The sequence below is a fragment of the Sinocyclocheilus grahami genome, unplaced genomic scaffold (genome assembly GCF_001515645.1).
Source record: "Sinocyclocheilus grahami isolate Dianchi unplaced genomic scaffold, SAMN03320097.WGS_v1.1 scaffold35.1, whole genome shotgun sequence".
Lineage (NCBI taxonomy): Eukaryota > Metazoa > Chordata > Actinopteri > Cypriniformes > Cyprinidae > Sinocyclocheilus > Sinocyclocheilus grahami.
The window spans coordinates 1,604,635-1,625,325 of NW_015505214.1; the positions used below are offsets into that span (position 1 = coordinate 1,604,635).

The 20,691-nt window shown below is 40.8% G+C and overlaps 2 protein-coding genes across 2 annotated transcripts in view; one reads left to right on the forward strand and one right to left on the reverse strand.

Annotated features, from left to right (window-relative positions):
* Positions 1 to 4,216: 4,216 nt before the first annotated feature.
* Positions 4,217 to 10,899, forward strand: LOC107581474 (myocilin-like). Its single transcript, XM_016267051.1, has 4 exons — positions 4,217 to 5,078; positions 8,149 to 8,214; positions 8,459 to 8,557; positions 9,134 to 10,899. Exons 1-4 carry the CDS (start codon positions 4,601 to 4,603, stop codon positions 9,919 to 9,921), a joined length of 1,431 nt encoding a protein of 476 aa, XP_016122537.1. The 5' UTR covers positions 4,217 to 4,600; the 3' UTR covers positions 9,922 to 10,899.
* A 1,166-nt stretch (positions 10,900 to 12,065) lies between these two features.
* The window catches only part of LOC107581475 (protein PRRC2C-like), a 30,373-nt gene continuing 21,747 nt past the window's right edge, over positions 12,066 to 20,691 (reverse strand). The window contains exons 20-32 of the mRNA XM_016267052.1: positions 19,392 to 19,643; positions 18,832 to 18,924; positions 18,635 to 18,736; positions 18,248 to 18,434; positions 17,946 to 18,152; positions 16,665 to 16,786; positions 16,382 to 16,530; positions 16,062 to 16,296; positions 15,648 to 15,956; positions 13,888 to 13,991; positions 13,253 to 13,379; positions 12,931 to 13,155; positions 12,066 to 12,576 (exon numbers count right to left, since the gene is read on the reverse strand). Coding sequence (XP_016122538.1) covers positions 12,328 to 12,576; positions 12,931 to 13,155; positions 13,253 to 13,379; positions 13,888 to 13,991; positions 15,648 to 15,956; positions 16,062 to 16,296; positions 16,382 to 16,530; positions 16,665 to 16,786; positions 17,946 to 18,152; positions 18,248 to 18,434; positions 18,635 to 18,736; positions 18,832 to 18,924; positions 19,392 to 19,643 — 2,361 coding nt within the window. The 3' untranslated portion in view covers positions 12,066 to 12,327. The remainder of the gene's footprint in view (positions 12,577 to 12,930; positions 13,156 to 13,252; positions 13,380 to 13,887; positions 13,992 to 15,647; positions 15,957 to 16,061; positions 16,297 to 16,381; positions 16,531 to 16,664; positions 16,787 to 17,945; positions 18,153 to 18,247; positions 18,435 to 18,634; positions 18,737 to 18,831; positions 18,925 to 19,391; positions 19,644 to 20,691) is intronic.

Consider the following 20,691-nt stretch of genomic DNA (forward strand, 5'->3'; position numbering starts at 1 on the left):
AATTGAGATTGGAGGGAAAATTATATTTCCATGCTTTCTTGCTGTCTGCAATGGAAGCCTGTTTCCGCCACTTAAATTACTACTTTTTATCTCGCTATTCTGACTTTTTTCCCCCTCAGAATTGAGTTTGTATCGTGCAATTCTAATAAAAAGTCAAATTCTGAGAAAAAACCCCCGAATATCTTGCAATTCTGACAACTCGCAATTGTGAGTTTATATCTCAGAATAGTGAGAACTCAGAATTGCGAGCTTGTATCACTAAATGTAAACTTGCAATTGTGAGAAAAAAGTCGCTAATTACCTTTTTTTTTTATTCATTGGCAGAAACGGGCTTCCATAGTTTCCCCAAGAAACTCTCTGAACGTGGAAGTTTTGCGAGCGAATGCAAAATTTCAGAGGATCAAATATTTTTGCGAGCGAATGCAAAGTTTCTCAGGAGAACCCAATCCTTTTGGGAGAGGATACAAAAATTTTGTGAGTGAACACAAGCATTGAAATACTTGCGGGCTCCACAGAATGACCCTTAACTCTTGTTTTCATGACTTCCCTGTTGAAAAAAACAGCATATGCTGGTTAGGTATGTTTTGAAGCTGGGATGCTGGTTTGAGCTGGTCCTTTGCTGGTTCTTTGCTGGTTTATACTGGTCCTTAGCTGGTCATGTGCTGGTCCTAAACTGGTCTGACCAGCATAAACCAGCAAAGGCCCAGCTCAAACCAGCATCCCAGCTTCAAAACATACCTAACCAGCATATGCTGTTTTTTTCAACAGGGTTAGCTGATGCGTCAGTGGGTATATGGAACATATCTTGATTCCCATTTTATATACTACCTCCAAATAATAACAGCGTAACTGTTGACCTGAACTACACTTACCAAGGCAAACGGCTTGTCTTCACTAACAGTTTTTGTTTCACATTTATGGTTTATTATTAAAGTATTTTTATAGCACACACAATGTATTGTATTTCCGTCTTTAAAGTTGAAAATCAACTCCCTGGTCAGCCCTTAAAAGTTCTCATTCAAACACCAGCTCTGAGTTTTACTCCTTAGGTCTGTTTTCATTCCCCTTTAAGTATTATTGCATTCCTCACACTGAATTACTTTTCTTTCAGTCTTTTATCCCTCTTTTCCTGCATTTTTTAAAACTTTGTCTGTTCTTCTCATCTCAGTCATGCACTCTGGTTTCCATGTGTTCATGGCAGACAGCTTCACTCTATCTGTACTGACCATTGGACAGAAACAGGCAAAAAGTACTGTAGTAGTAGATGAAATATCAGTGAGCATGCAGTATCCAAGGCTTTCCCATACTGCCCCATCCCTGTGTGGCTCATTACTTCCAGTGAAGTCGTAATGTATCAGAAAAGAAAAGTTCAGTGCAAGTAATAACTAGATTTTTTTGCAGGTGCAAAAATCACCATCCCTATCAGCTATGTGATTATAGGGTGTTGGTGGTTTCTGACTAACTTGCTTAATAAGTCTGGGTAAAATTTGTAATTCTGATCCAAGCATGATTTGATTTCATGATATTATAATGTTTTGTGCATGTATGGATGGAAATATTTAACTTGCATGTTGTTGGAGCGTCACGTTGTTCTGTTTTGTGTCAGCAAATTCCCCAATCAGTCTTTAATGAGAGATGCTCTTCATGTCAGCGATTAGTTACACAACTAAGGTTCTTCCGTTCACTCCTCATGCAAGATGTCTTAATTGTGTGTGTGCATCCTACTCAAACCAGGCTTTGATCCTTTACAAACACAAACAGACATTTTACAGTCCTTTTTGGATGTTGTCTCAGACTTTTGCGAGACTGGAACGTGCATGTGAATGGAGAGATGTATGTATAGTTGCACAGTCAATCAATGCTATTGAAGACTTGTTGCAGATCTACAGTTCTGAACTTGCTGGAAATCTCTTCAATACTCAGAAACAAAAGGCCCACAAGATATGTTTTGTGCTCTTTTGAGACAGCTATCATAAATCCAGAATCCAATGTTTGTATGGAGTTTGTAAAAGACATAAGTGGGATTGCAGATATTGAATGGATAGGTGGAGAGAATGTTAAAGAATTGCATTGACTGAAGGAATGTAAGCTTTGATTCTGCACCATCCTTCAAAGTCAGCATCTCCAGTTACTGCCATAGATTGTGCGTTTGACATGAAGGATTTAGTTGGACATGATTTGTGAGCATGGTCTTGTAAATACACAGTGTTTCTGGTAAATGTCTGTTTTCTGCAATCTCCCATAAATCTGATGGGGTAATAGATGAAATAAAGCTGAGAGCTCTGATGGTGGTCCTGAAGAATGGCCAGAAGGTTGCAAGCAAAGGTGTTGAAAACAAAAATAAGATGTTAAAACTTGCATTCCCACTTAAGACTGATGAATATAACATTATATAACAACATCCAAGTGGCATTGATTTTAGGACCTCGTGCACTTTTCAAGCAAAACATCTCACCAAGTTTGACAGATTATAAAATAAGATATTTGCACAAAAAAGTATTCTTGTAACTATAAAATTAAGGTTGAACCATTGATGTCACATGGACTATTTTAATAATATCCTCACTACCTTTCTGGGCCTGTCAGTTGCGTTGCTGTCTGGAGGGTCAGAAAGCTCTCGTATTTCATCAAAAATATCTTAATGTGTGCTCCAAAGATGAACGAAGGTCTTACAGGTACATGAGGGTGAGTAATTAAAGACAGAATTTTCATTTTGGGTGAACTATCCCTTTAAGAAAGAATGTTTATGAGCACTGTCAGGCCCTGTCCACACGAACGCGGGTGTTTTAAAAACCGCAGCTTTTTCTATGCGGTTTGGCCGTTCGTCCACATGCAAACGCAGCACCAGGTCACTGAAACCGAACATTTTTGAAAACTCCTGGGTGAAGATTTTCAAAAACTCTGGGTGCAGTGTTAGACAGTGAAACCGGAGATTTTGGCTTGTGACGTCGGAGCGCGCGGTGTTATCTCCGCCTACTGGAAACGTTTTCAGGCTTCTGATTGGCAAACATGGCTTTACGGTTGAGATTATATCGCCACCTGTTGGTTTGGCATGCTCTTGACAGTGCTTCATAGCATGGTTTTGTGTTTTCATGTGGACGGAGATATTTTTAAAAACGGAAGAAGGAAAAAATACCCGTGTATGTGTGGACATAGTCTCAGAAGCAAGGAAGAGTGTGTACCAGTAAGGTATTTGTATTACTAAATTTCACAGACTTAGCTGGGCAAGAAATTCAGACATCTCATGCAAACACAAACAAAACAAAACAAATGGCCACCATGAAGACCGATTCCAGTCCCGAACCATCTGTGCCATATTACAGATTAATGAGTGTGAAGGTGTTTTGAGCCAATGTTTACGGAGCAATCTAACAAAAACAAGTGACAGACTTATTGAGATAAAATGAGGTGATGAACTGTGGAGAGGAGAGGGGTGAAAATTGCAGTTGCATGTCATAAGTAGATGAGAAAAAGAAAACTAAATATCAAGGGATTGTGAAGGTTGATGACAGAACGAGAAATGGGCAAGGGAGCATGTTGATTCTGAAGACTGAACATTGATCTGTTACAAATGCCATCATCAAGCATGTAACATTTCAAACAAGCATTGACCTCTGCTACTGTTTGCGTCATGTTCTGACCCCTTTAGCTAAACGCCACATGTAAACCAACACTGCATACCTCCCCCATAGCCTGTCCGGTAGGGGTAACTATATCCAAACTTACTCCCCCTCTTAGCAGCCTGTCTTGGGTTCCCTATAGCGAGATCCCTGGCTGTGAATCACCAGTAGCAAACCGATAGGTCCACATACACTGCGACACCCAAATTAGAAAGCAGCAGAAAGGTATGCACTCCCCCAGTAGTCACTTTCTGAAACTGTCACACACACTTAGCTAGGTTGTTAGGTACATTACATAAGTAATAACTACAATACCCAGTGGGAAAATTAAATAACACTGGGACAAAAACCCCTGTGTTCACCTGTGGTAGCCCTTGCATTCCTAGACACAAAGCTAAACAAACAGTACACAATCCATCCCACACATGCTCTGATATGCCCTCCAAGAGGAGGTGGCAAATACAGAACTCTGGAAAGATCTTTTTGTTGGGGCAATCCGTCAAGCACATAGCATCCCTCCTTTTCTTCCGTCCCTCTTTCTGTCTCTCTTGCTCCTTCCCTCCCTCCTTTTCCTCCCTGACTGTATAAATATGTCCCAGCGCAATGTGCCTGGACTCAGAGAAACTGCCTCCAGACCTGAAGACACAAACTGTGGGATCACAGACATCAAAGCGAGACATCAACCACCAATCAAAACGAGGCACTCAAATCAGTCCCTCAACTGAGAGAAAGTCAGTGGGAACGGAAGATTGAATAGACTCAGGTGAGAGGTCATTAGAAGATGCCAGAGAAGTGAGCGGCTCTGGTTACGCTTGTGAGGTAAAAGGGAAGGAATAGATTAGTGCCGGAGCTAAAGAGGACAGGGCAGACAAGTGATCCACAGAAAGAGTAGATTCACCTCTGCGAAAACCACCTTCCTGGAGGAAGAACATCAGATAAAGACAGAAAGAAGTTTCCAGGTATCTGTGGTCCAGCTTAACATGTGGTTTTTGGCTATGTTGTGGGTTTCCTGCCTGCTGATGGGCACCCATGCTCAGGGCAGCGCTAGTTTTCGCCGGGCAAATGCTGGCAGTGGACGTTGCCAATACACCTTCATGGTGGACAGCCCTACAGAGGCCAGTTGTCCATCAGCAGGTTCAAGTCCCGAGATGGAGGCCCTGAAATCTCGCCTGGGGCTGTTAGAGGCGCTGGTCGCCCGCCTTGTAGGAGGGGAAGCCATGTCAGAGTCATCACAGGGCTCCGGATCTCAGTCAGGCCTCCAGGATGCATACAACCAGGTGATGGGGGAGAACGCCCAGCTCCAGAGAGAGAAGCAAAGACTGGACAGACAGGTTCAGGACCTGCAGCAGAGGTTGGAAGAGCTCCGCCAGGAGGCTGAGAGGTTGAGGAGCAGAACCTGCATGCAACAACCTCCTCCAAGAGTGCCCCAAAATGACAACAGCTTCAGACCAGGATCAGGTGAGTACTGACAACCAAGCACCAAATTGTCTTTTGGCTATGGTTAGCCAAATGTTCCCTACCTTATATATTTGTTGTGCATTCCTAGACAAAATTTGCAGAAATTGTACAACGACTTGCGGTCACTGGGGCAGTACCCTCAAAGGGACAACTTTGTACCTTGTTTCACAGTGGTACCATAAGTGTGCATATAATTACCTTAGTACTCTAAGATGCTAAAATATATTCTTTAGGGGAAAATAAGGTACAAAGGTGTCCCTTTGAGGGTACTGTCCCAGTGAAAAGCCGCTGTACCCATAAAGGTAAAAATTCTGACATGGTGTACATTCATAATAAAGTATGAAAGATTGCCAATACCTATTTTGTTTTGTTAATATACAGTCCAATACTGGTAATGATGGAAACCTTTATCTGCATGATGTTGTTTGTGAACATATTTTCGTAAACTAACTTGTAATCTGGGTTACTAAAATGTTTAGAACAACTGAGCCGTGACAAGTAAATAGGTGTGGTGTCTGAGAAGGTGGAGGGAGTGAGCAAATTGGCAAGCCAGTCACTGGCACCATGGAAAAGACTCATACAGTTTATGCATGTATTTCCATAGTTATATCTGCCTGGAAGTATGAATCATATTTTGGGTGAGCAGGTCATTGTGTTCATTTTAAAGCAGGAGGGAACAGAATAGATCAAAGATGATCTAGGTGACAACCCCCCTGTCATAGCAAGAGCAGGGCAACAGAAGCAAGAGAGACATGAGGGTGTTGGGGCAAGCTACTGAAGCAGTAAAACATAAGCACTGTGCTAATACTCAGCAGTAAAGTCTTACTGACAGCTCCCAGCAGACCGCTGACGGATGCTGCATGAGGAGGGGTGGAGGTCAGGGGTAACTGATCCCAACTGGAGTTGTTAGTGCAAGTGTTGGTACCTTAAAAACGGTTAAGCTTTACTGACATATTCTGTTAACAAAAATAATATTTAGGCAAGCAGCCAAGTTGCTAGCATGATGTAGCATATGATGCCACAGTTATGTGGTTCACTTCAATTTCCCAAATTAATTTTCTTTTATCAAGGTTATATATTTCTCCCCACCAGCTTCTCTTTTCCATGTCCTGCCATATTTGACATCTGTTCTACTTCTCACACTGACACCTGTGATCTGCACCATACATCATGTAAACATGAAAAATAAAGATGGAGTTTAATAAGACAGAGGAGAGAAGCAGTGGACTGTGGAGACCCTTTTTGCAAAAGGAAGACCGATTCTGGCTCTTCTGAGATTAAAAAGAAAACCGGCCATCTGTCTTGCACATCCTCACCCTCTTGGATTCAGTGTTTTTCTTGCAGGTTTACAGTCCCTTTAGCACCATAAATATCCTAGCATGTAAACGTACACTCTCAGAAAGGGGCTGAATAAACAGTAATTTAGCAGTGGGTATAAAAGCTTTATTTACATGGGCTAATAGCAAGGTTCAAAGGTGCCCATAATACATGTTTATGTTGCCCTGTTGTTTTGGACAAACACTTAGCAGTGTGAATGTAGTGTCATGCAAAAGCAAAGATTTCCAGGTACTGTTGCTGTTGTAGAAATGCACTTTTTGCACAATGCACAATTTTAATTTAGTATTAGGGTACTGATGACTACAATCTTTATCTTATGTGAATGTACATTGTTTAAAATGTATAATTTTTCAAAAGTACTATTTATTTAAGTGTAAAACATTTTAATGGGGAAAAATGACAGAGTAGTGAAGCTGAACACAAACAGTCCTTGCAATGAAAAAAGATCAGGAACCTTGTGCCATTCGGCCATGTGGATGTTGTCAGTGTCACCTCATTAAGTACGAACTTATAAATGTGTAATCCTGATGTCTTGCCTCTGGAGATCGAACTGTTTTGGAAATCTTCCCTTGGATATTTTAAATGAAAGGAATTCTCATTTAGAATTATAATAAGCATCGACATCTGCTTCACAGCCTAGAGTTGCAAAACCCCAAAGCATTTAAACATTACAAAAAAAAAAAAAACCTCCAAAGTCTTCAAGATGTTAGATGGGACGGCTCTTGCAAATAAATTAGCCTGCAACACGCTACCAGCTGGTCCAGAGGGTTCTTGAAGTTCTGCTTGATCTCTCCGGGATCCATTAGGCATGTTATACAGATAAGCACAAACACCTGCAAACAAACCTTGGGAATTACATGCTTTTGTTGTCTTGTAGTGACACACAGGCCTGTGTTCATGAGCATGTGTTGATTATAGGGATAAAGGACAGTACCTACATACCCTGCCACTGCAGGTCTGAGCAGGCTATTATCGGCAGCAGCCCTTTTTAACCCTCGTCACAACAATCAATCAAAGTCAGCTTCCAGATGTTCATGTCTCAAAGTGTAGTCTGGGCCATTATAAAAGCCTGTAAACATGTTAGCACATGATCAGACTTTAATTATAATGTGGCACCGTAGTTTGTCATAGGGCCTAACAGAGGTAATTTAGTCCTTGGCAATAAAACGAAGGGAGTGGGGATAATGTAAGTGCGAGTTGATCAGGTCAGTTTTGCATTTTTATTGGGACCAATCAAAAGTACATAATTTGAAACAAGTTACCCCTTCTCAACCGTCTTCCATTGTTTGATATTTTTATATCAGAAAATGACACACATTGGCTTGAAAATTTTTCAGTTTTTGTTTGAGATTGTTAACCAGGGAGTGTGTATTTGCACCCTGTTGGAGTGCATGTCTGAGTTTCGGATGTGTAATGGGAGGTCTGGAGTCTGTCAGGCTCAGGGACAGCTGGGAATCTACTCAGGGCTGTTTATTTCCTTCTGTTAAGATTCCTGACTGTCAGTAGAGCTGCCAGTCCCCCAAAACCATGCAACATACCTCTCTTTGGGAACTCAGGATCAATACCAAGCCCTACTCAACTTTAGACTTTCGTTATGGCACTCTGGGATACCAATGGTTGATTATCTCTTTTTAACCAGTCTATCTTCACATTATCTGGTTTCTCTAGACTGCAATTAAGGTACCGTAAACATCCCTAGACCATAACAGCATCATGTGTCTTTGCCTTTTAGGACCTGCACTCTCCCACCTAGTATCAAGGCCTGGGAACACGCAAGGAGACAAAAGCAGTTTAAGAGGTATGGAGTATCAAGGGTAAAGTTACACTAGCAAAGAACAAACTACACCACCATAATAGATGAACCCCCTTCCGTACTGCACAATGGAAATGGTCTTCCAAACGAGTTCTTTGATATTCTGATTGTGATGTCATGGTCACTAGTTGCCATTCTTACAGTGAAGGCTTGACAAATGTAGACCTCAACACCTTCACAAGCACGTCTCAATTGGAGTATGTGAATTTCTGTCCTCTTGCTCTCCTAGATCCAGCATGGCATCACGAGAATCCTGGATACCAGGAGCTGACGGCTGTAGTCACTGAGGTTTCTGCCCCAAATTTGGAAGGTCCAGCGGACATCTCAGGTGAGTCACACCCTAACCCTAGCCTTTCACTCAAAAGTGACACGATCTAGTAAATGTCCTCCGACACTGTCAAAGCATGTTGATGTATAAATACATCATGCCCCTACATCTCAGCTGCCTGAAAAAATGACACTGTGCACATAGTATTCATTCCTGCTGACAGCACCAACACAAATACTGCTATTTTTACCAATTCATTTGCGTCTAAAATAATCTAGTTTATAAAAGGAGCTGTGCATGTTTAGTAAGGCGCCAAAATGGTAATGCGAATCACTTGATAGGACCATGTTTCTAAACAAAGATATCAAGGTTCAGGTTGTTCCCAGGAAGTCTTTTGAATTCTGCCAACCATCCCTTCACCCAGTACCGCTCACTTACAGGGTATTTTAGGAAAGTGTAAGTTATGCTTCTAATCTTTTACACTCAAAGGAATGGTAGGACAAGGGGTCCTCTCTTTCACCTTTAGCAGATTTTGGTTTGATGGGATCTCCTTGCAACCTGTCACTGGTTCCATGTGCAATCTCATGTTAAAATCATTTGGTTTTCCAACAATTGTCCAATCTCTTGATCTTTCAGGCTGTGGTGATCTGGTGTGGGTACAACAGCCTGAGGTGCACCGCAAGGCTGACAGCATTGCTGGTAAATACGGTGTCTGGATGCAAGACCCAGAAGCTAAAGAACCTTACGGTCCAGAGATGGTGTGGCGCATAGATGCCGTAGGGTCTGAAGTGCGTCAACTCTTCGGCTATGAAAACATGGACCAGCTGTCACGTGGCTTCCCCACTAAAGTCCTCCTCTTGCCAGAATCTATGGAGAGCACAGGCGCCACCATGTACAGAGGCTCCTTGTACTACCAACGGAGGCTCAGCCGCACCCTTCTAAGATACGATCTACTCTCTGAGAGTATTGCTGCCCGCCGTGATCTTCCCCATGCTGGCTTCCATGGCCAATTCCCCTACTCTTGGGGAGGGTACACAGACATTGACCTGGCAATAGATGAGAATGGTCTATGGGCCATATACAGCACCAACAAAGCCAAGGGTGCTATTGTCATCTCCCAGCTAGACCCTCACAACCTGGAGGTGAAGGGCACCTGGGAGACTAAAATCCGCAAGACATCCGTGGCTAATGCTTTTATGATCTGTGGCAAGCTGTACACGGTTGCTAGTTACACCTCACCAAACACCACCATAAATTACATGTATGACACCGCAACCAGCCAGGGTAAAACAATCTCAGTGCCGTTCAAAAACCGCTATCGGTACAACAGCATGGTAGACTACAACCCAGCGCAGAGAAAGCTATATGCTTGGGATAGCTTTTACATGGTATCTTATAATGTGAGACTAGGCAAGCAGGAGTAAAGTGAAGACATCAGCGTAAATTTCCATATCACCCAGCTTATAGATGCATTTTGTAATGTTTTAATATTTTACCATCTGGAGGGACAGCTATTTTTGGATTTACTGGAATTCAAGACAATGATAGACAACTGGACAAGAATCAACTATAATTATGCTGATGACATTATTCCTAGTACCAGCAGTAGGTATATATAATGAATACAGCAAATATAACATTTTCATACCAGTGACAACATTGCACATCTTCACATTAAAACAATTTCTATTTTTGCATCTTTAAATGCTATAAAAGATATTCCTTTGACTAACAAATTCCAAAATGGATAAAGTATATCAGGTTTTTAATAAATTGAGGCCACATTTACGTCCTCAGTGATTTTGTCCACTTAACATGTTAATAGAGAAATTATTTTTCTACCTTTTAAGTAATGTCTCGTCTTTTTTGTTTACACGGCACTGAAAAATTCAAGGAAGGGGGAAAATATAATGGCATACAATTCATTACAATAGGCCTGCCTCTTGATTGACATTGTACAGAGGTATGCAACATTAAAAAACAAAAACTTTGCTTGTTGTGTACATGCTCTAATCCTTACGTAATCATGCTATCGTAACTCTGTATATGTTGAAAATTATCCCTTCTCTCTTTTGAATTTGCTTGGGAAGACTTGGGTGCTGCTTGAGATGTTAAGATTGGAATCTTGTGGCTATGGAAGTGTATTAACTTATATGAAAATAAAGATTTAAAAAGTCTCCTTTTCTTCCGTTTTGCATACATGCACAGAGGTATTTTAATGAACTCATTACCTCAAAACCAAAAAAAACTGACATCCCAACCACAGCTCATTTTTACAGCATATTATTTTATTAGTTTCGGTAACCAAACCAGGATAATGTAAATAAGACCTTACATATTTTAATACAGCGATTTAACCCCTGTACAAGTAAAACAAAAACAGAAATCAAAAGAAAAGAAAAAAATTAATTCCCTCTCCTCCCCTTCTGTTTGTAGTTTCTCATTCCTACTAAACAAGAAATGGGGGGCCTTACTGAAACCCTTGTTCAACTGCAGGCCCTGTCTTTGCAAAAGCAACCCAAGAGGAGTAGTTTGGAGAAAGACCTTATATACACTCAGGCCTGTGGTCACCGTACAGAGTAGTCCAAAACGTGGTAATCTCTGTTCAAGACTTTTATCACTTTTGCCCCAAACCCCCCACTGAGTCTGGCAGCCTCACACTTGATGGCTCTTCTAAACTTGCAGCTACGCTCTTTAGCACTGAACCTAAATTGCTTGACCACTCACCCCAACCCAAACCTCGCCCCTCCTCTGCAGTGATTGGTCAGGAGAGTCAGAGCTGGTCAGCAGCATGGTTGGGAGCTGTGTGGAGAGGCTGGAAGGTGAAAGAATGGAGTTATAGAAGTGGGCGTGTCTACATGTCTTCGTTCACTGAAAAGGGGAGGGGCTTAAGCTTAGGACACATCAAACATAGGCCTGGTCTGGAGAAACCGTTTACAAAAAAAGAAAATATTCCATCATAATTCTACTATCTGTTGACCAAGCGGAGCCATCTTTGTCAAAATCATACATATTCATCTTAAAAGGATTCAGGTCTCTTGACGCCTAACCTTTGGCTAAAGATTCAAGGGTATTTTGCACACATGCAAACACACAATCTTTGATTCTTGAGACTGAGAAGGCAAGAGGGGAGGCTCACAGTGGAGACTGCAATCGATAAATTAATTGGATACATCGGTAATCAACTCCTAATCTGCTGAAATAATGTTCTATGTATTAAGGTCAATACACATGGTTGAAGTCAAAGTAAGTGTGAGTGCCGGTAATGTTGAGAGAGGTGTACACACATACACACTATAAAAGGTATGCGAGAGTGTGTGTGTGTGTGTACACATTTCATTGTATCTGAATCACTGTAATTGAAACGTTGCGTGAGAACATGAGCAAAAAAATTTAATTATGGGGGAAAACATCTTCAATCAAAAAAAGGAGACATTTGCCTGCCTAAAATGTGTTTCTCTACATGAGGAAATGAGAAAGTAAATCCTTTTGCTATACAAATGGCATTCTCAGCAGCAAGTGTAACTCATGTTGATGTCTACCTTCATTGTTCACTGAGGATGTACAGTTCACACAATGGAGGGGCGCTTTCTCTGTAATGCCAACCACAGCGGAGAAGAGAATGGATGGACTGATAAAAGGATGAGGAAAATGGGCACAGTAAGTGTAAGAGAAATGCACAGCACCTTGTAAAATTAACATCCATCACTCTACTTCCCTACACTTCTCTGCCGCTTTCAGGTGCTGTAGGACGTGCCAACCCCCCCTCCCCGGCACTCAGACTCTCAGTCCATCCTTCCATCCATCTGTCTTTTCTGAAGCAGTAACGACTATTTGCTCTCTTCTGGCTTGATGGCCTGTGGTTTGATCGGACCTGTCCGGATGGGTTTGGTTGTTGCTAGAGGTGCAGGTTTGTCAGACTCTGTGCGGTCAGATGGCGCCCCCTGGTGATTTGAAGTGATGCTGTCGGTGGGTTTGCCTGCTCCTATGCGGGTTGGCTTGCTGACTGGAGCCTTGAGTTGTTGTTGCTCAGAGAAGAACTTGTGGGTTGACTGTAATACCTCAGCTCTTTGTTTAGCCTGAGAGAGAAAAATTAACATGTAAAGCCAATATAGAAAATAACCTCATATACAACCTCTAAAGTAGAGCTTCTCAAATTTATGTAACTCCAAGGCCCCCCATCTCCCACAAAACATAGGCCCCATGACTGGATATGGATACTAGACTAAGGATAAGTATTAGGATAAATGTATTAGGCAAGAGTCACTTTACAGTTAGTGCCATCATAAAACTACTTGTAGATTTAAAATTCTACACGTCACATTTATTGTCCCAACAACAAATAATTTGGCTGAATGTATATTTTAGAGTTATTGCGCTCCTATTTCAATCAAAAATCACCCTATTTACTTTAATGTGATAACAACGCTCACCTTAAGGTCCTGTTCTGCTTTCAGGGCAGCCTGTGTGCCACGTGGTGCCAATGAGGGACCAGAAGGTCCACGTGGAGGATGCTGGGGTCTGGGATGGGGCATCAGACCCCCACTCAAATTAGGGGACATAGGTGGACCCATTGGTGAACGCTGCACCCCTCCAGGAAAGGAGTTTGCATGGGGTGGACGCACCAATGGAGACACCATGTTAGCCTGAGACAACATCTGTTTATGTGCAAGAGATGGGTAATGCTGTTAATGCTCAAGAAGTATGATCAAATTAAGATTTCCAACAACTTGCTTTATGCGTGTAGTAACTGACCTGTGGGTTGAACTGTCCTGGGAAGTGCTGGGCAATGCGCATTCCTGCTGAGCCCGACTGGAACTGTTTGGGATACAGCATGCTGCTCATCTTGCTAGACTGACTACTGGGGCTTGTGGAGCTCACCCTGAGAACACAAACAAGGAAGCTGTCAGAAAACATACAAAATATGGCTGCAACAGATTGGGGATATGCATGCATGCAGTGTGCATAAAGGCCATGACACCAAGCCGACGGTTGGTCCTTACACTACCATTCAAAATTTTAGGGTATCAAAATCTCCACAAAAATATTCAGCAGCAATAAAATATCAATAAATGTTTATTGACCACCAAATCAGCATATTAGAATGATTTCTAAAATATGAGAGAAAAAAAAAATCCTAATTCCAAACTGTTGACCAGTAGTGAATATTCACAGTCCTACCTAAAAATAATACCTATGGAGAGCTATCCCCTCATGTAAGCACAGAATGTATATGCTAGTTGCCTGCTGACAACAGTCTTTGCTGTGCTTTCAAGCCCAACATTTTTGGCCCAGATGCAAACGCTGTAAGGCTTTTGTCGCCACTAGGTCTTTGATGATGGTTTGGTGTGTCTGGGCCTTAATCTGGATGGCTTTGCATGCACACACACCTATAAGGGCTAGACGTGGGGGTAGTGCTTCTGGCGCTGACAGGTGGAGTTCCAGGCTTCATATCCATTCCACCACTGAAGAGCTTCAGATCCATCTCGCACATCTACAACAGATAAAAAGCATGCATGTTTCAATATACCCCATGTATGATAAGATTTAGACCAGTGCTTCCCAACCGGGGTGCCGCCTGTCGAGAGCAGGGGTGCAGTGTAAAAAAATATTTTTTAATATTTTTAAATTGCTAAAATGTTCAAAAAAGCATCTATTATATAATATCCATTTCTGATGTCGCCAATAATTAGAGATGCACCGAAATTTCAGCTGCCGAAAATGAGTTCACCGCTCAGGTTTCACTTTCACGTGGTGTGACGCTCTGCGTATTATCCCGCTCTATGCGGTAGTACAGTATTGTTTCTGTCTGCAATAGCCCTACTGTGTTGTAACACGGTGTGGTATATGGGCAACTCTAGTAACGCTACCCTCTCATTCATTGATCTGCTAACCGCAATTATGCTCACATGTTCTGATAATAATAGCTTTCTAGGACTAAACATTATTTGGATAATTGATAAAAAAAAAAAAAAGGTCAATATCTTAACCCTACTGTTAGACCTACTTGAAAAACTAAAAAGCAATTTAATTCAAAGGCCTGTCATTATTTTTTATTTGTGCTATCATTATTAAATTTCTTTATTTGTTCTTATTTTATTACTGACTGCTTCCTTGTAATTTTTTTATTCAATTAAAAGTTTGAAATCAAGCTATCTCGTGCTACTGCACCAAAATTACCCCACTGTAAAGTAAAATAAATTAAAAAAAACACTGAGTGAGCAAAAATTTGTTAGATAGCTAGTTATAATGGTAATTAAATAATGTTTACATATGAATAAAAGCCTACATTAAAATGTCATATAAATTGGTATCTTCATTAGAAATTAGCCTATTGATTGCCACCATTGATGGACAGATTTTTTAAATATTAAAAATATCTGTACGACATTATATTCTGCAGTTCTTCCTTGTTGTACCGAATATCTATACTTTTCAAATGATCATATCCAAGTTAGAAATTCAAATATTGTGACAAAATTAATTTTGTAGGGTGCCACAAGTTTGTTAATTTCCAAAGGGTGCCGTGACTAAAGAAAGGTTGGGAAACACTGATTTAGACTACAAGAATATTTCGGTTTCAGAAAAAGATTATATTAGACTAGAACTGTGTGTTTAAATCATTTTCCTGAAATGTAAGTTTAATTTGACAAAAAAAGTTTTTTGCAAAAAAAGACACCTCACATTTAAGCCTAATAAATGTTTATGTAGGTAACACTTTACTTTAAGGTGTCCTTGTTACAGTAATTATACATTTAAGTACCGAGTAATATTAACTAAATGTACTTACCATATGGTTAGGATTAGGGTTACTTGCACATAATTTGTTGTTATTATAAAAGTAAGTACATGTAACAAAGACACCTTAAAATAAAGTATTACCATTATGTATAAATAATTGGAACTAAAACAGCAGATGTGCTGAGTGAAAACACAAATTCACTCTCTGATAGTATGTGGCAAAATACAGAGGTTACCCTGTCCACAAAGCAGTGCTGTGCTTATAAAGACAAATTTATTATTAGGAGTAATCAATACCTTGATTACTACCAGTAAATTAAACAAATTAAGTGAATTAAATTAGTTTAAAAAAAGAAAAGTAAAAATGTAGTAAAAAAAAAATGTAGTAAAAACAATCAGTGTGACAAACCTTATTGGAAGGCTGCATCATGCTGTGTGTATTCTGGCCAAAAAGGCCACGATAGGGCGGATTGCTGGGGGGCTGGCGGTTGAGGCTGGGGGGCGGGACTTGGGGAGGGGTCGGAGGTAAGGACTGAGGCAAAGCCAAGAGTGGCTGACCACCACCAGAGCCGAAGTTGGGCAAAGATAACTGTGAACCTGGCATGGAAACCGTCATCTGCTGTAGGGCAGAGCTGGGACTTTGTGTTGAGCTGTAGTAGCTGCTCTGCTGCTGGACTTGTCCGGAGAACAAGTTTGAGTGCTGACTCATTCCCTGACGCTGCAGATCATCACACCGAGAGAGAGAAAAAAAATAAAACTTTAGCAGGCCGAATAAGAGGGCAAAGAATTACTAGGCCACCATCTAGAGAAACTGAATTCTGACCTGCAGTAGATGTGTGTCTATGAGCTGTGATCCTCCCATGCCAGAGGGCTGATTCAGCTGGGGCTCAAACAGGATGGGGATATGTTGGGTGTTTGAAGTCTGCTGGAAGGCCAGGTTGGACTGAGGCTTACCCAATTCTGGGGGCTGCACTCCAGGGTAACTGTGCAGTGGCGTCCCAGACAGCATCATGGGAGACGTCTGGGAGAGGCTGTTCTGCATGAACGCTTGCTGAGACCTGTGAAAGCACAATAAATGCATTGAGATATTGTGCATTATAAACTGTTGGATGCTACAGATTTCAGCAACTCGGCCTGCAATACCTGTAGGGCTGTATGGAGGAGCTGAAGAGGTCTTGAGGTTGAGACACCGGAGGTCCAGCGTTGAGGCTCAGCTGGGCCTGGTGCTGGTGCTGGTGCTGCCCTTGCAGAGGACCGTAAATAGGGATTGGGATCTGCTGCACCGCTGTAGGCTACGGAGACAGAAATCATAACAGGGTGTCAACCAAACTCAATAACTTCAGGGAAATGAGACCACTAAAAACATTATTCAAATATCATGACTTGAAAGTCTGATCCTGCTGGTGGGGGACACCGAGTTTTATACCTGTGAGAGTCCAGGCTGAAAGCCTTGCTGCTGGGCTATAGAGGGAGGAGCCAAGCGAGGGTGGGGCGTACTGAACAAGTGGCTGGTGTCCATGTAGAAGGCCGGGATTTGGGCTGCAGAACCTACACAATTAAAAACAGTTGTCGATCGCTTAATCAAGACTAACATGGAGATGTAGACCTAAGAAAGAAATGCCATACAAATTAGAGTCCTACATGCACGCAAAGTCTGGGGTCTTTAAGATTTTTTTTAAACAGGTTAATACTTTTAGCCAATAAGAATGTAATAAATTGATGAATAAAGATGTATAATGTTGCAAATAAATTCTATTTCAGATAATTGTTTAACTATTCAAACAATCTTTAAAAAATAAAAATCACAATTTCACAAAAAAATATGAAAGCAGCACAATTGCTTTCAGCATTGCTAAATGTTTGAGCACCAAATCAGCACAGGGTTTGAATTTCGGTGCAGGATTGTGGGTATTGCGCATAATTCTTACTAATTTATGCAGTTTCCACGCTTATAACGTGGGAAATTCCCACAAATATATCATTGTAAAAGACTAAACAGTGTTATTTTAAAGTTGAATAGATTATTCAGTTTCTGTTGTATTTCGGTACCTGAATATTACTTTTATAACTACCTGAAAAACAAAGCACATTAATTTCAGTTGTATCTTATTGTATTTGTGCCATTACTTGTCATTTAATTTTAATACAATTATTTGAAATAAGAGTTTAAAATCAAAAGTTCATTTTAAGTATCTTCCTCATAATATAAATATAAAAATCAACATTATAAATTGTAAAAAAAAAAAAAAATACACTGCGTGACAACATTTTTAGATTAGATAATTGTAGTTAAAAATGTCTTTAAAAAATACCCCAACTCCCCCCTCAAATTAAAAAAAATCCACCCCATAAGAGTCACCTAAAAGGGAAAACTTTTTCAAAACGAAATTCAGGCCCTGCAGCATATCAGAATAATTTCTGAAGAACACTGAAAACTGGAGTAATGGCAGCTGAAAATCAAGCTGACATCACAGGAATAAATTACTTTTAAAATATATTAAAATAGAAAACTATTTTCAATTATAATAATTTTACATTACTACTTTTACTGCATTTTTAAATGCAGCTTTGGTGAGCATAAGAAACGCAAGTAAAAAATAAATAAATAAATTAATTAATTACTGACCCCAAACATCAGAACCGTAGTATATTGAACTAGATGAGCAGAAACATTATTCAAAATGTTATGGACTATAAATAAATTTACCTGCTGCAGACTGGGATACAAACACCTGTGGGGTCTGTTGCTGCTGCTGTTGTGGTAACAGAGAAGGCGCACAGCCCAGCTGGGAGAAGTTAGCACAGGACATTCCTAAACTCTGCAGCTGCTGGGGCTTCACCTTACAGATGTTGGGAGGGTCAGAAGCTGATGTGCTCTTCGTGCTGAGAGAGGACGTTGTGTAGGTTGCAGATCCTGTATAACAGAAGCCCACTATTAAAATTCGGCCCATGTCTGTTTTTACTATCTGTCCCATTCATGGGGTGTGCTGGTCAAGCATGAACTCTTACCGGACAGAGAGGTGCTGGGGGTGACCGAGGCCACAGGTATCTGAGGCACTGAAGCACTGGAGAAGGAAGTGAAGGAGGCACTGCCTGCTCCTCCTCCACTGGTAATGGGGGAAGCAGAGGAGGTGACAGGAGAGCTCTTTTCCACAAGACTAGGCGAGTTCTCCCAAGCCTTGCGTGCAGATTCCATCTGCACGAAAACAGTGAGGAGCGGTTTAAAAGATGCTTCTGGTAGCATTTGCATTCACATACTTGTGTAAAGTACATTTTGACTATTTATGGTGTGATGGTATGCTGATGCTTTTGCTTCGAGGATCAGGATTTGTACATTAAAAGTTTAAACATTAAATTTCTGATTTTCAAATGAATCATTTAGCGGGTGCGCCTTACTTTAAGTGTGAGGTCAACAGTAGCAGGAGAGACTGTGGCAAGGCTGGAGCTCTGCTGCAGGGCTTCTCTTCGCTGAATAGGCAATGGGTGTGGGAGCGCCACCTGAACAAACAACCAAAAAAAGTGATAAGAACACACACACAGAAACCCTACACACAAACACACACACATTTTGATTACAATACTGAAGCACTCACAGGTGTCACAAGGCTCTTCTCCATCTTGGTCCCTGCAGTGGGGACATTGTCTGCTAACGAGGAAGATGGGATTGTGTAGTCAGTCACGGATTCCTGCAAAATAAACAGACACATTGTCAGAAAATAACTACAACTAAACTTTTTTTTTTCTATAAAATAAACACTACCATTCAAAAGTTTGAGGTCGGTAACACTTAAAAGTTTTTTAAAAGTCTCTTACACTCACCAAGGCTGCATTTATTTGATCAAAATCAGAGTAAAAACAGTAATATTGTGAAAAGGTAATAAACCATTTAATAAATGTTTTAAAATAAGACAATATTGGTGTCATGATGTGTTGGTTTGTATGTTGAGCGTTTTTTTAAATTTATTATAGTTTTAATTATCTCTGCAGCACTTTAGTTCATTCTTTTGGTTTTGAAAGTTCTTTACAAATAAATGTTGAGTTCAGAATAAGGCAAAGACCAAAAGTAAATCAAGAAAACTTGTTTTTAAATGATACACTGACCCAAAAAACAACTCGCTGACCCAAAACCTTTGAATAATAGTGTGTTAATGACCTTAGAGCTGCTGGAGTATTCTGCTAATGGAGCAGTGATCATGCCCTCAATGTCTCCACCCAGCTCAGGAACTTTGTCTTTAGTGGGTGAGCTGGAGTCTCTGTCTCGGCTGCCTCTAGTTCCATTTTTATCCAGGCCCTCTCCATTGGACTGACGCACATCTTTGGCAGCCTTACGATTCTTGAGCGAACGTTCTTTACCGATGGGACCAGGTTTATATTCCTTGTGCTCTGGAGGGGGGATGTCAGGTAACTGTGGAGGAAAATGTAAGTTTTAAACAATGTACATTATACACCTATACAGAGATGTCTGAGATGCCTATACAGAGGACCATTAGTAAAAATGCTTCTATACTATCATCATATCAATTTTAAAATTAACTAGGGCTGTCAATGTTAACGTATGCGTATAATTTTACAATCCTTAACGCGTTAAAAATTTAACGCATAATTACTGAAGCATAATTTCTATTCGAACCCTTTAACCCAATTTTACTTCTCTGCTTGCTATCAGATCATTTTAAGCCGCTAAACTCCGGGAAAGTTTTCAGTCCAATGATCCAGTAAGCAAATGCATTCAAACAATCCATCCAAAACAGCGCTAATATAAAGGAAACCAGACTAATTACATCAGAGATTGCAGAGAGAACAGAGACTCGCGTTGCGTTTTCAGTGAATTATTCATTCCAGTGTGTTTCGCTTTAAAACACAAGCTCTGTCATATTCTGTGATTATCTCTGAAGAGCGCGAGCCCTCACACGTCGTGCTGTGTGAAGCACACACTGAATGGATTGTCAACACATCCCACCGCTGTATAGTCAGATGAGATGCAAACTACGCTTTCTCGACTGGATAACCAGTCTCGCTAGTAAAGTTTTGATGGATGAAGACTGCAATCACGGTTAAGGCGATTGCAGTGGCGTACAGTACAGTAAGCACACGTGAGTCCGTTATAATAATGCGTGTATGAGTGCTCTTGAAGCACTGATCGCACAGTATTTATACTCGGGCACATTTCCGTACATTCACATTGTTTCCACACACCTTCACGATAATGTTTTGATTTGTCATGTGTATGTTGCTGTGTTTAATTATTCTGAATGGATTCATGTACTGTAGTTGATATATGCAGTAAGCAGGAGGTTGGTTTAAGTTTTCTTTTGGCATCACCATGTGGTCCTGTTCGGTATCGCAACTTGACTTCTCTAAAATGTAAAAAAGCTCTTTGCTGTTGCACTGTACACATACTATACTTATTTTTTTAGCATTCCTTATATCATTTGGTTCTTTGGTGTCCTTTT

Coding starts and splice junctions, on each gene's coding strand:
- LOC107581474 (XM_016267051.1), top strand. CDS start 4,601: ATGTGGTTTTTGGCTATGTTGTGGGTTTCCTGCCTGCTGATGGGCACC. Junction 8,215..8,458: donor AGACAAAAGCAGTTTAAGAG/GTATGGAGTATC, acceptor TTGCTCTCCTAG/ATCCAGCATGGCATCACGAG. Junction 8,558..9,133: donor AGGTCCAGCGGACATCTCAG/GTGAGTCACACC, acceptor TTGATCTTTCAG/GCTGTGGTGATCTGGTGTGG.